Source organism: Sesamum indicum, linkage group LG12 (assembly GCF_026168435.1).
Source record: "Sesamum indicum cultivar Baizhima isolate 11 linkage group LG12, ASM2616843v1, whole genome shotgun sequence".
In the NCBI taxonomy this organism is placed as follows: Eukaryota; Viridiplantae; Streptophyta; class Magnoliopsida; order Lamiales; family Pedaliaceae; genus Sesamum; species Sesamum indicum.
This window is the reverse complement of record NC_142668.1, coordinates 14,359,957-14,373,094: the sequence shown is the minus strand read 5'-3', so window position 1 is coordinate 14,373,094 and position 13,138 is coordinate 14,359,957. Positions and strand designations below refer to the sequence as shown.

At 32.9% G+C, this 13,138-nt stretch overlaps 1 protein-coding gene across 1 annotated transcript; it reads right to left on the bottom strand.

Moving 5' to 3' along the window:
- Window positions 1-3,427: 3,427 nt before the first annotated feature.
- Window positions 3,428-4,151, bottom strand: LOC105175082 (auxin-responsive protein SAUR71). Its single transcript, XM_011097404.3, has one exon. The coding sequence runs from the start codon at window positions 4,081-4,083 to the stop codon at window positions 3,718-3,720; it is 366 nt and encodes a 121-aa protein (XP_011095706.1). The 5' UTR covers window positions 4,084-4,151; the 3' UTR covers window positions 3,428-3,717.
- Window positions 4,152-13,138: the final 8,987 nt, after the last annotated feature.

Sequence of the window (13,138 nt, the reverse complement as noted above, 5' to 3'; positions counted from 1 at the left end):
TAAATAGTTAACCAAAACTCGTAATCGCAATGATTAGCGAAGATTAATTAAGAGAGAAGGTAGCTGCTCCCTCGCGGGTGATGTCAAATGGGGGTGTTGCCGGTTGTCAATTCCAGGTATCATTTTCAGTTAAAATTGGGACCATATATAGCATTTTTAAATAATTAATGGTCATGATTTGATTTGCTCTTAATTAATCAAGTGATTAATTACCAACTCAAATTATTCATGTGGGGTCCTGCCCAAAAAAGCAGGTTCCATATGCAGACGATTCCCTCTACAACTGGGGCATGTTCTGCTCACACACTTCCTTCTAATTCCTGACTCTCACCCTTGCCCTACTATATATATACACAGACACTCTCTCTCACTATAATAATTAATATTTATTTTAAATTCTCTAAAGCTAGAAAAATAAATAATAAAAACATAATGATTCTAGATCAATGGTATCCTGAAAATGAGGGCCAATCATGAAATTTGCTTTGTTTATGGGGTGAGAATTTCACTTGCCCCACTTAACTATGTGAATATTACACTTTGATCCCTTAATCTATGAAATATATGTACACTTTGCTCCCTCCTACTAAGGAGATATAATTTGTTTTTCAACTTGACTCCTCTTTATAAAATATTTGGAAACTATTTAGTTAATATATTGAAAGTTTTTGCAAAATTATAAGATTACATATATGAGGAATGAATCTTCGAGGGTCGAGTAATTTATTCGTAACCTATGTTGTATTCTCAGTTCAAAAGTCAGGTAAGTAGGTAACTTACATTTGCATTCTCAATTTCAGTATTATGATTATTATATTGATATCTCCGTGAACGAATCAATACGTCAACACGAACTGCCAACAATAAAGTAAATTATTACAAATAAACTCATATAAAGTGAGACGATTATCCACACATTTGATAAAGCTCGAACACATGAGTTCAAGCCTGCTAATGAAATTGATCTCAACACTAACCAAGAGACTTGAACGTCTTCAATTCGACTTCAATATTAATTAAGACTATTCTTTTTACAACATATATTACTTTGTTGTTCCAAATAAAGATTTCACTTACATTTCCCTTATGACTAATACTTGAAAACTATTTGTGATAAATAAAAACGAAATTATCTTTTACAATAGGGGCTAAGTATAAAATTCAACTACAATAACTATACTTAGAATATTTTAAATTAATTTCCCTATATTATTATAAGTTGAAACCCTATTCCAAAGTTTCAATATTCCCCAAATATTTGGTGAGGGGTACGCGTATAACTTGAAAAATAAAATTCTGCTCTCTAATTGGAGGAGAAAAAAATAAATATTTTTATAGTTTTGGGGTGCAAGTATATATATATATATATACATATAGATACATATAATTGAGGGGTTATATATATATATATACATAAAATAATATAAGAAATGTACTTGTGTCATAGCTAGTTATAAGGTTGTAGTATTCTAGGAAAAAAATAAATAAAGAATAATAACAGGAACTTGATGGGCAAATTCCATTGCATTGACTTCAATTCCTTATATCTGAACCCAAGAAAGCTATCCCAAATATTATTTTTTAATTTAAAAAAAAAAAGAGTTATATTTTTATAATAATTAACCAATGATTATATTCGGGAAATACACAATCATTCTCCGGACCCTCGTACGTATCTCCACTTGCTTCTCTACTAATATGGATAAGAAAACTGACACATCGAAAATGTCCCATCCTGTTCTTACTAAATCATCATTCTTGCACCGAATAAATAAATAAATAATAATAATAATAATCTCTTTTTTCTTAGAAACTCAATAAATAATAGAATAATTTTTTCTTAATTATTGGACATTAGGTTAGATTTTTTATTTAATTACTCACCCAAAAATAAAATACTATAATTAGGTTTCATAAAAATCCGAACAAGGAACTGATGAAATTCAAGAAGAATTAATAAGATATAAATAATTAAATGTTTTTTTGATTTGGTATAGTTAATTAGTTTTAATTTAGATAATGAGAATAACTAAAATACCATTAAAAGAGAATTTAGAGTACTTACTTAACATAAGTTTAGGTTGAAGCTCACAGTCACAACAAATGCAACCACCTCCTTTTTAAATAATATCTGAGCCGTAGTTTATACCCTAATTACTTTACCTAACCATAATAATTATTAGGTTGTAAAATGTAAATGAAAGAAATGTCAACGTTATTTTAGGTGGAGAAAGCAAGACCCCAACCTCCCCAAATCCCTCTAATTCTCATTATTATCAAAATCACACTCACTAATCATAATAATATCATGCAAATTTCCTTTGCTTCTCCATAAAATCAGCAATGAGTTGTTCAATGGATGAGAAGGGTAACACAACTTCCCTTCAAAAGAAATAAAAATTCAAGAAACTACCAAATATCCATATTTATGGGATTCGAACCCATAATTTTTTTTTATCATTCGAGCAAAAAGCTTTATTGATTCGTGATTTGAGCTTTCAAAACAGAAATCTTACTTCAAATCGAGTTTGATGAGATCTAAATCAAATAAATGATAAATATACTATACTTATTATGTGATTAGTGTATAATATGAAAGAAGTTATTGATCTTATATACAATCAAAGTTAAATTTTTTTATTTATAATAGTGTGTGGAAAGGGAACTTGACTAATTAGAATTTCTAGAACAACATTAATGACGCAGCATCACCAACCTACATAAACAGTAAGCACCGAAGCCTCCCAATAAGTATGGAAAATTACGTAGCAGCTACGAAAAATCAATTAAGAGGAGGCCGAAAATTCTAAAATGCAATTAAAGGGGTAATTAAGTAAATTAGAGTAGGGTTCTTTAATTGCAAAGATGGGATTAGTGAGGGTAGGGTCCCACCATCACTATATATAAATCAATTCAAGCATATCCCCAGTATCCGTACAAGATATGCATACCCCAAATATTCGTCTGGAACAGATATTTTACGTGACGAAACTACCCCTGAAGTGACAACTAGACCCCTCCTCCGTCCCTCCCTCGGGAATCCAAAGCTCCTACCCCTACCCCCACCCCCACCAACAACGATTTCGGAAGCCGCAAAGCGCCACCAGAAATCACGCAAGAGAAACTGAGCCGGGCGACTTTCTCAAGGAGTCAACAACCTCCTTTTACCGGTCGTTCCGTTACTCCATGTACGTACCGTACAATCGGAATACCATTTTTGTAAATCTCACCAACTTCCTGTCGATATATTCATTTGTGTGAATATACGGACTAGTACGAAGATTTCTACAAGTGTATTTGCTTTTTCCGGTGGCATTTATTTAGATTTGGTTTGCTCAAAATTCCATTTTCCTCTATGAATGAGCACGAAAAGTTTTAAGAATTCTATTGAGTTGGGAAAGTGAGAGAGAGAAAGAGACTTAAATCGTAGTAAAACACTTTAAAATCCTTCTCGTTCTCTTCGCATTCTACATCATAAGGCGAAAAACAGTACCTTCATCAAAATCCTCAACTTTTTACTTCTCCACTTTGTTCCTTACAAAGTATTTACAACGGAGAAGCCAAAAGAAAGAGGAAAAATTATCCAAAAAAAGAAGGAAGATGTAAAATTATACCATAGCTAAAATCAGCTGCATCATCATCACAATCATTCTTTTTTTTTTGGGTTTTTGTGTGTCCTCTAACTAATATAATTAATTAACACGTCGCCTGTTTTCCCTAGTACAACTCATCGGAGAGAGAGTTGAGTAGGTCTTGCATGTCACGCGCCTCACCGCCGGTGCGGAGCGCCTCGAGCACCCGCTCGAAGAGGAAGACATGGCAGGGGATCCGCAACACGCCTTTCTGCTCGTACCCGTACTCCTGCGCCGACTTATTGAGCAGCTTCACGAAGATCGGGTGATTCAACAACTCGGCGCTGACCACAAACCTCTCCATCTCCTCTCCGACATAGACCGGGAGGTGACCCTCCGGCACGCCTCCGGACCTCTTCCTTAAGGAGTCGGGCGCCCTGGAGTGTGACCTCAACAAGCAGTACTGGGAAGAATCAGCAACCTTGGATAATCTCCTCATAAGCTTCTTCATATTTGAAAAGAGAGAGAGTTGTTTGGTTGTAGTGAGAGAAAGTGAAGTGAGGAGATGAGGGAGAGGGAGAGGGGTATATAAATATAGGAAGGAAAGTGGGTACACAGAAAGGTTATTGAGAGGTACAGATGGGCGTACTTGGCAGGTACAATTATTGTTTGGTGTTGGAGTCCATTAATTACTTTTTCTTCTAATTAATTAAACTCCTCTCCTCTCCTCTGCTTAATCAATATAATTATAAAGATATCGGGGGTGGTACAATTGTTCTCATCATTCATTCAGGGGTGTGCACATAGCAAATTTTGGAGTGGATTTTACGCCAATGACAAATCATGTGAATTTCCAACTTGATGGACCATCTCTTTTAAAACAAATCCATCTGGGAATTATATGCTATACTATAATACCATTCCTCAATTTTCAATTTCTTCTTTCTTTTGGCCTCAAATGAAATTAAGTGCCCCATCCCTTTTTATAATTTTCATTCAATATGGAATTTTTTATCTAATCATAATCAAGATTCAAAATTAATGAAGAAATTCCGAACACCTTCTTTTGATTAACAACTGAAAATATTGAATTTCTTCAACACAAGTATCAAAGTTTAGTTAGTCAATGGGCACTCTTTGAATGAAGTTATGATGAAAAGAAAGCATGAAAACGTAATAATATATACTTGAGATTTAAAAATCGCCACCCAAATTTCATCATAGCAAATTTGTTTTTTCTTTGAAATAAAGTATACAACATTTACTTAATTTCTAATCAACAATCACTAAGATATACCATAAATTAAATTATTTGGTCTACTCACACCAACAATTTAATTTTAACACTAATTTTTCTTTCTTTAATTAAGTTTTTATGATTTAGAGTAGGCTCGTGGTTGAGGTTAAGGATGAAGTCCTATAAATAAGTTTGAAATAATGGGTTTAAGTTTCACTTGGTATGTCGGTAATGTCTCACTCACTTTATGTGAATGTTTGTCTTACTTTATATGAGTTATTATAATTTCATTACAATCATATTAATGTATTGGTTGAATCGAGAGTTTTTGTAATTTATTATTTGTTGTTTTTGTATATTAATGTATTGCTCGAATCGATATAACATTAAAAAACATAATGACATTAGTAGTTACAGATCTAGCAAGCCTGAACTACATCATACCCAAACTTCCATGTTTAGTATTAAAAATGAGTTCGAATATGATGTGATACTTACCAAATCACTCGAAAATAAATTCAAAATCAAATTAGACTCCCACCGTTGATGGTAAATTTCGTCGGTGATTATACCTAAACTCCATTAATATTTCTAGTCGAATTTTTCTTTAAATTCAATTTCCATTAACACCAAAAAGATAGAATTAAAACCAATTGGTCATGTTCATTGTCATAAAACAAGAAACCAAGTTTCAACAAGAAAAGTCCAGCCTGGACTTAAATTTAATTATTTAAAAAAAAAAAAAAGGTTAAGTTGGCTGAAATGATGACAACATATTCAAACGACAAGTAAACACATGGAGTGAGACTTATGTGCCCCAAGAGATAAGAACTCTGGCTTTTCCAGTAGCCTTTTTACCAATTCTACCCATGCCAATTCCAAAAATTACAAAGGTTGTCCTAATTAGAGGGTAATTCGTAATTAATTAATTGAGTTTATCAAGTAGTAATGTGCCATTATCCAGTGGGTGATAAAACGGTGTTCTAAACTAAATTCCAACCTGGCTAGGGATCACCACATATTTATTATTTATTAAGATAAAAATGTGAACCCGGTTTATTTATTTATTCATTTTTATGTGTTATTAATAAATAAAATAATAATGATTCTGACACTCCTGCTCTGAGTTTAGACTTTAAGGAAATGAATTCACATTGGAACAAGCGTAGGACGCCGACGCTGTTTATTTATTTAATTTCTTATTTTTTAAAAAAATATTAAATCAATCATTACAAGTAGTATAAATTAATTATATAGATGGACATACGCGGACTACGTAGACGATCGAGCTGTAATACGAAGTTACCTGTATGATTGCAATTTCCATTTTAAGATTTGAAGTCTGATTCTATTTTTTTTTTTTAAAAAAAATAATATAAGATGTTTGAATTATTAATTTGCTTCTATTTAAATATAATGTTGTAATCTTTACGGTTTATAAATTGAATAATGATATACTAATATTGGTCGATTTTTATAAAGTTTTTCGAAACACCATTAATTAATTAAAATATAATTTTTTAGATGTAATTTAAAATACGAAGAAATACGTGAACATAGCTTAGAGTAAGTAACATTAATAGTGGCAGGGGACGTCCGGGTGCGAAGGTGAGATGGCGGCGTTGTATGAAATTAAGGTGTTCAGATGTGTGCACCATAATTTTTCTTAATAAATTACATCCGTCATTCTATAGATTTAAAGACATCAATAATTTGATATAACAATATACAACAAAAAAGTATTAGAAACCAGTATAAAAATAAATAAATATCTATATGTAGACAAATTCGGGCCTTATGCATATGTATTGTGACAATTCCGTCAGAATTGAGTGAACAAAGTATCGATCGACTTAATAACGAAAGTATTATTTTTAAGGATAAGTTACAACAACTTCTTTTGAGATTTGATATAATTATGAATACACTCTCGGTGTTTGAAAAATTATAAATATCCTCCTAATGTTTGATGAAATTATGTAATCCTTGAATGGAAGTATGAAATTGTCAATTTTGCCCTTACTATATTTTTTATTTTTTATAAAAAATTAAAAATTTGTTAAAAAAAATTGGACGGGTGGATTGGAAATTTTTAAGAATTATAAAAAAGAATCAAAAAATTTTAAGAAGTAAATAATATTATAATTTTTAATCCACAAGAACATTTTTATCAACTGTTAAAATCAGGAGGTATTGATAATTTTTCAAATAACAAGAAAATATTCGTAGTTATACCAAATCTCAAAAAAAGATTGTTGTAATTTATCATATTCTTAATTAGAATTGAAGAGCCTTAATTTGCTAGTAGCTATTCTATGGCTAGGTATTTCCAACTTATTCAAACTATGAGAAGAACATGACAAGGTAGAATTAAATGAATATGAGGGTGACATCCCCACCAACCTAGCTACATTTTGAAAAATTTAAACTAGACAATAAAACTTGAACCCTACCATTACACTTATTTATGACTACATTTTCTAAATTGACAAGTCCCAAAATGAAATTTTTTAAATGCAAATGTATTCTATGTAGTTATGAAATTAATTCTTGTAAAAGCGAACAAAGAAATAATATATTTATTGAGTTAATGCAATTTAGTTTTGTGTATATTAATTTGAAATGAGTTTAAATATTATTAAAATGTTGGAGTGGATGGGAAGCAGTAATAAAAGCAGAGTGGGGGTGGGGGAGACGTGAAAACTGAAAACTGGTTGATAGATAGATACATGAGATTCTGTGTTTTAACTTTGTTTGGTCTTATTTGTTGGTTACGGTTGTTTTTCCGTAGTCCGTTCCAGTACAGCTCCCGTTAACTTTAATGCTTTTTGCGTACGTGTCGCTGTCTTCAAAGGCTACCACCGCCTATTGCTATTTCCCAATTCCCCTCGTGCCATTTCCAACACCCATTTTCCTGGGGCTACTAATTACTTGAGGATATATTTGGAAAATCGTTCAAAACAGTGACAATTTAGTCAACTTTAATTAAATGTACGTGGAAATTAATTTTGGGATACATTTATTCTCGCCCCTAAATGTAAATAAATTATTATGATCATACTCGTAAAATTTTTTGAAATGAAAATTTGTCGTAAATTTTGAATGGTTTGTTGTAATGTTTATATATCAAACACTTGGAAAATGAAGACAGGGACCGGCAGGACTGAAAATGGAGTGTAGTTGATGAAAGGGGTTTGTTGGTGGTGAGCGTTTGAAGATAATGGGATTTGGGATGGATGCACTTTAAAGGCTTTAGATGAAAAGAAGAAAAGTGTAGATATCCTTTGTTTCTCTTTTTGCATGGGGCTTCGGAATTCTTGATGTGCTGGGAAATATGGGAATCCAATCAACTTGCATTTCAATTCACCCTCTCAAAAGCTGTGACCAAAGGAATTCATTGCATCAAAGAAATCAACGAAAATGTGTTTGGGTACGTAAGATGTATTTTGGTCCTTTCAATTGTTTTCAATTACGTTAGATGTTTTTTTAGAGTATATGTATAATTGATGGGAATAAAGAGTATGCATCACAATATTAGGTAGTTTTGATTTTAAAAGAGTGGAGTGATGCACCGGCTGCCTAGCTTCACTTTTAATTTGCACCATTTGCTTGTACCAAAATGTGGGATAGTTAGATTTGTGGAGCATAAGGCATATTTTATATATGTTCCAAGCAACCAACCACTTAGTGTGGTGCGAACCAAATCATTGGTGGTGGACGACAAGCAAAACCCCACTATTCAAACACATTATTATTATATACCTACAATTCATTCGAAATATATACCAAATTTATGACTGCAATTTCGATGCGGTTTGGGAATTGATTGATGTGTTATTGCGCAAAGTTTATTGTTTACTTTGATTTTATATAGCCTTACGATTTTATCCTGGAAAGGAACATTGATAGGGAGAGAAGGTCTTAGGGTTTCTGGACCACCTTAAGAGACTAATAATATAATCAAGCATCTCACGTTGGTGACAGAAGAGGAACTTGAGCTGCTTATAACCCCCAAGGCCTACTCTCCCTAACGAGGAGCTTTTCCAAAATAAAATTGTAAAGCTGTATGCAATCAGATCAGATCATATCTCGAGCAATGGGGTACCAATTAGTGGCCTTTTTTTTTTTCCTTTTGAAGGAAGATGCGGTATTTGGTACAATGTGGTGATGGTGTCCACGTGAAAGACAGCACTAATAGACAAGCTTTTGAGGTATTTAGGCAACACGCACACACCTCTCCCCATCTCATTGTAGTTTTGTTATTCAGAGAATCATCATCATCCGAAAAGCACCACGAGTACTCACCCCTCCCATAATATTACACATAGTACGAAACACAATCAGACAAATCATCCTCCTCCTCATAGTAAAAAGTGTACCTTAAACGTAGCCTTTCCCAACCATGCAAACCTTTATTTATTACCACACCATTTTTCCTACTTTTAGGCATGATATGTAGTTAGGAACATCTCCAACACAATTTTAATTTCCATACATGCATCTTTTTTCATCATCATTTTTCAAAAATAAATTTAACATCAATTTACTATTTTATAAATAATTAATATTATAGAATTTACATACAAAAAGAGTGCGCGACAAATCAAATTGTTGATTTCTAAGAAAGGAGAGACGGGCCACGTTACGGAACGTGGGAGCGGTCGTTATCGCTGCAAAAACACGAGTAGGACTTAACGAATTTTAGGCACGTTGATTTAGTGATGGAGCGTTGCTTTGGTTATACAAACTTGTAACTAACAGACGACAGAGCAACATGACAACGTCGTACCTTCTCTTGGGTGTTTGCACAACAGAATTGGGGGAAAGGCCTAATGTACAAGCAACTCAATAAAGGAGTATTAAATGAGGCGGCAACGGCCATTACAGGTACTCGGCTTCATGCCTTTCTCACTTTCCCTAATCCGGGGCCTAATAATTCACCTCGCTTATTTAATTTTTTGCATCTTTTTTACTTTTCCAAACTATTTGTTTATTTAATGTGTTTCTGTCTGTTTTTGGAATTATTCATATTTGTAGCTAGACATACAATGTAGAAAAAAGCTTATTCAGCTAACTCTACAATATGTATGTACAGACAACATAACGAAAATATCAGGGGATTTTTTCTTTTTTGGTTTTGTTTTCATTAATTTTTGGACCATCGTTCTGCCTAAAGATGATACGTGTCATTAATTCGTTGAGTATTTAATTTTAACAATGAATTCCAAGTTTTCTGTGACCTGAAATATGTGAATAATTCAAGAAAATATAAATCACAAGAATTTTTTTTATTATAACCTGATAGCCGACTAAGATGGCTGGAGGTTTGTAATAACTTTTATTTTTGTGGTAAATAGTAAAAATTGAGAGTATTTGAAAATAAAAATTAATATTAATTTTTTTTAAGTTGAAGTATTTGAAAAAATAACTTAATACTTATAATTTTACTAATAAATTGCAAATATTTGGTGAGAAACTAACTGCTTATAGCTTTTAATTTAAGTAGTTAAAAAACAAAGCTGTAAAATAAAAAAAAAAAACACTACTTTCACCTTATTTTCAACATTATATTGATTAAAAGCTTATTTTAAACCTTTGCAAATACTTTCTAAATCATGTCATAAAGAATTTAATTTCGCATTTCAAATACTGCAGAAAATAATATGCGTAGACCATGGGGGTCACACAACACAACACAACACAAGATACATACTGTACGGAAATACGGAATAGTATAGGGAGTTAGGTTAGGAAAAGCGGGGCCCATGAGGATGGGCATGGTAGTTGAGGCATGCTGTCTCCATAGAATTTAATAACCGTCAGTGCCATTTCCGTGGCGTTTCCGTATATACCGTACGAAGGGGTCATGCCGTACACGCTCCCCACCCACCCCTCTTTATTTTTTCATACAAAAATTGAGGCGGTCAGTGGGCATGACAGCGATTTCCACCCAAGTAGTGGGCCTGTCACGGCCCATCTCCTTCTATTATTCACTGCCTATTGACAGGGCATGGATCAAAAGAGACCAAACCAAAATTAAAGAAATTCAATCATCCCAACTTTTTTCCACACCTTATTATTAATTATTAATTCATTAAAGTTACATATATATATATATGTATATATATGTGCTTTCTTGGTCCAAACATACGACCAAGAGTCATTGTGCAATGATTCTTTCAAACTTTTGTTAGTATCAAATTGTTTGTTTTTATTATGATTAGGATATTTTTTAATTAAGGTTGAGGAAGATTTTGATTTCGACATAAGTTGTCTGCAATAGCAACAAGATTGAAATTGCTGAGATATGGCCTAATAAAACACTACTGCTATTGTGCTCTGTGGTGATCATAAGTCATAATTTTGAATCAATAAAAATAAATGAATCAATGACACAAAAACATCGTGGTTTACCACTCCTCTATTAAAGTGTGCACACACGGTGAACGCATTCGTGTATGTATCTGTTTCTCCGTTTTATGGCTATCTCCTCGTCCACCACTTGAGTTCGAACCAAACCAAGTTGCAGCTCCACCCAGAGCAATAATTATTGAATGAGAAAAGGATAGAGCTGGTCCTAAATATGTGGACGTGGCCGGGTCATGAATTGGATAGACCAATCTTGTCATAAATTGCGGGTGACCCTGCAAAACTAAACGGGTCCTCAGACTGTCATAAAACGTATTCAATTGGATGGAGAAAAAAGTTGGTACCCGTTCGTACATTTGGGGGGTCCAACTTTGATTTGAAGGTGTTTAGTATCTATTTATTTGCTTGCTGGAAAGTCTAGTCAAGCCCCAATTTGTCCCTGTAATTACCATCCCCATCACCATCCATTTTTGCCTGTTTGACTCAATTCGGGGCTCTTTTGTATCTACTGGTTATTAACATATCAAGTAATTATACTTTATATGAGACAATAATTATACTGATGTATATGATTTGTATTTTTTTAATATTTTTTAAAAAAAATTATTTGTTTAGTCCTTTAAATTTGCATGTTGTTAATTTTAGGCTTTTAAGTTACTGCATTTTTCATTTTAGTCCTATAACTTTCAGAAATGTGTAATTTTGGTCCTCTGACCTAATTTCGAACAATTTTATCCCTGCACAACTTTTTAAGGAGCAAATTGAGTCTATCTCCATTCATTTAAATTTGCATCTCATAACTAATGGTCACATAAAAGGTATGGAGACTTAGTTTTATTTGGTAAGCATGTTGAGCCTTTTAAGAGTATTAGGATGAACTATTAAGCTTTATTATAAAAAAGGCAAAAGAGTCATAAATCAGACTAAAGGATAGAATTTATACAAAATTGATAAATAAAGAATTAAATCTAATATTACTAAAGTTAAAGGACCAAAAAGAATTCAGGTCAAAGTTATACAAGGAAAGTTTTTGTTTTTTCCATATTTTATAATACAGGTATGAAAGAGCAATTGCTCGAATTACTTATCAATTTTAGTTCAGCACTTTATTGTATTAAATATGCACATAAGCGTCAAAATCACCAATTTCAAATATAACACGAATCATATTAGTGGAGGGATGATGATCATCACAAGCAATATTGCTTTTCACCACTGATCTCTACCAGTGCTTATAGCATATAAATCATATATAGTTTATTCCAGCAAGGTAAAGTGATAGTGATTCTAAACACAAATTTAAGGAGACCAATTATTTATTTAGTTTATTCTCTTCTTTTTCTTGAGGTAACGTGAAATTAACAGTATGCCAAATCCGTGTGACTTTTTATTTCTTGTTCATAGAGAGTTAAATAGGTATATATATAACCAACGTCTCACACGAGGGAAAATATTGATAACATAAGGAGAAACAGTCTTGTAATGCATCGAATTCACTCACCACAAAAGCGGTAAACAAGTTGTACCAACATAAAACGTGTCTAGAGCATTCCGGTCCGTTTGAAATTTCTGCATATGCAGACATTAGGGAAGTGAAGAAGTTTTGTGCATGAGATGTCTAGGGTTAGGTTAGACAATGACTGGCTATGTATGTCCCATTAGCAACTCCGTTCTATTTGCCGGCCCCACGACTATCTAAAAATTTTTCACGTAAAAGAAAACTAATCACATGAATCGGAACAAGAAAAGAAAATCGCGGGTCGTTCAATACTTGGGAAGCTTGTAGACGACTACTTGTCATTATTAGATTATTATTGTTAAGACCACCAATGTATTTGATCTTGGTTATATAGACAGAGTTGATTAGAGAAATTGGAAAGCTGACGAAGTCGACAACGTAGGGAGTTGAAAATTTTGATGAAGGGGACTGAACAAATTGCCTGCTGCTTGTCCTTTAGGT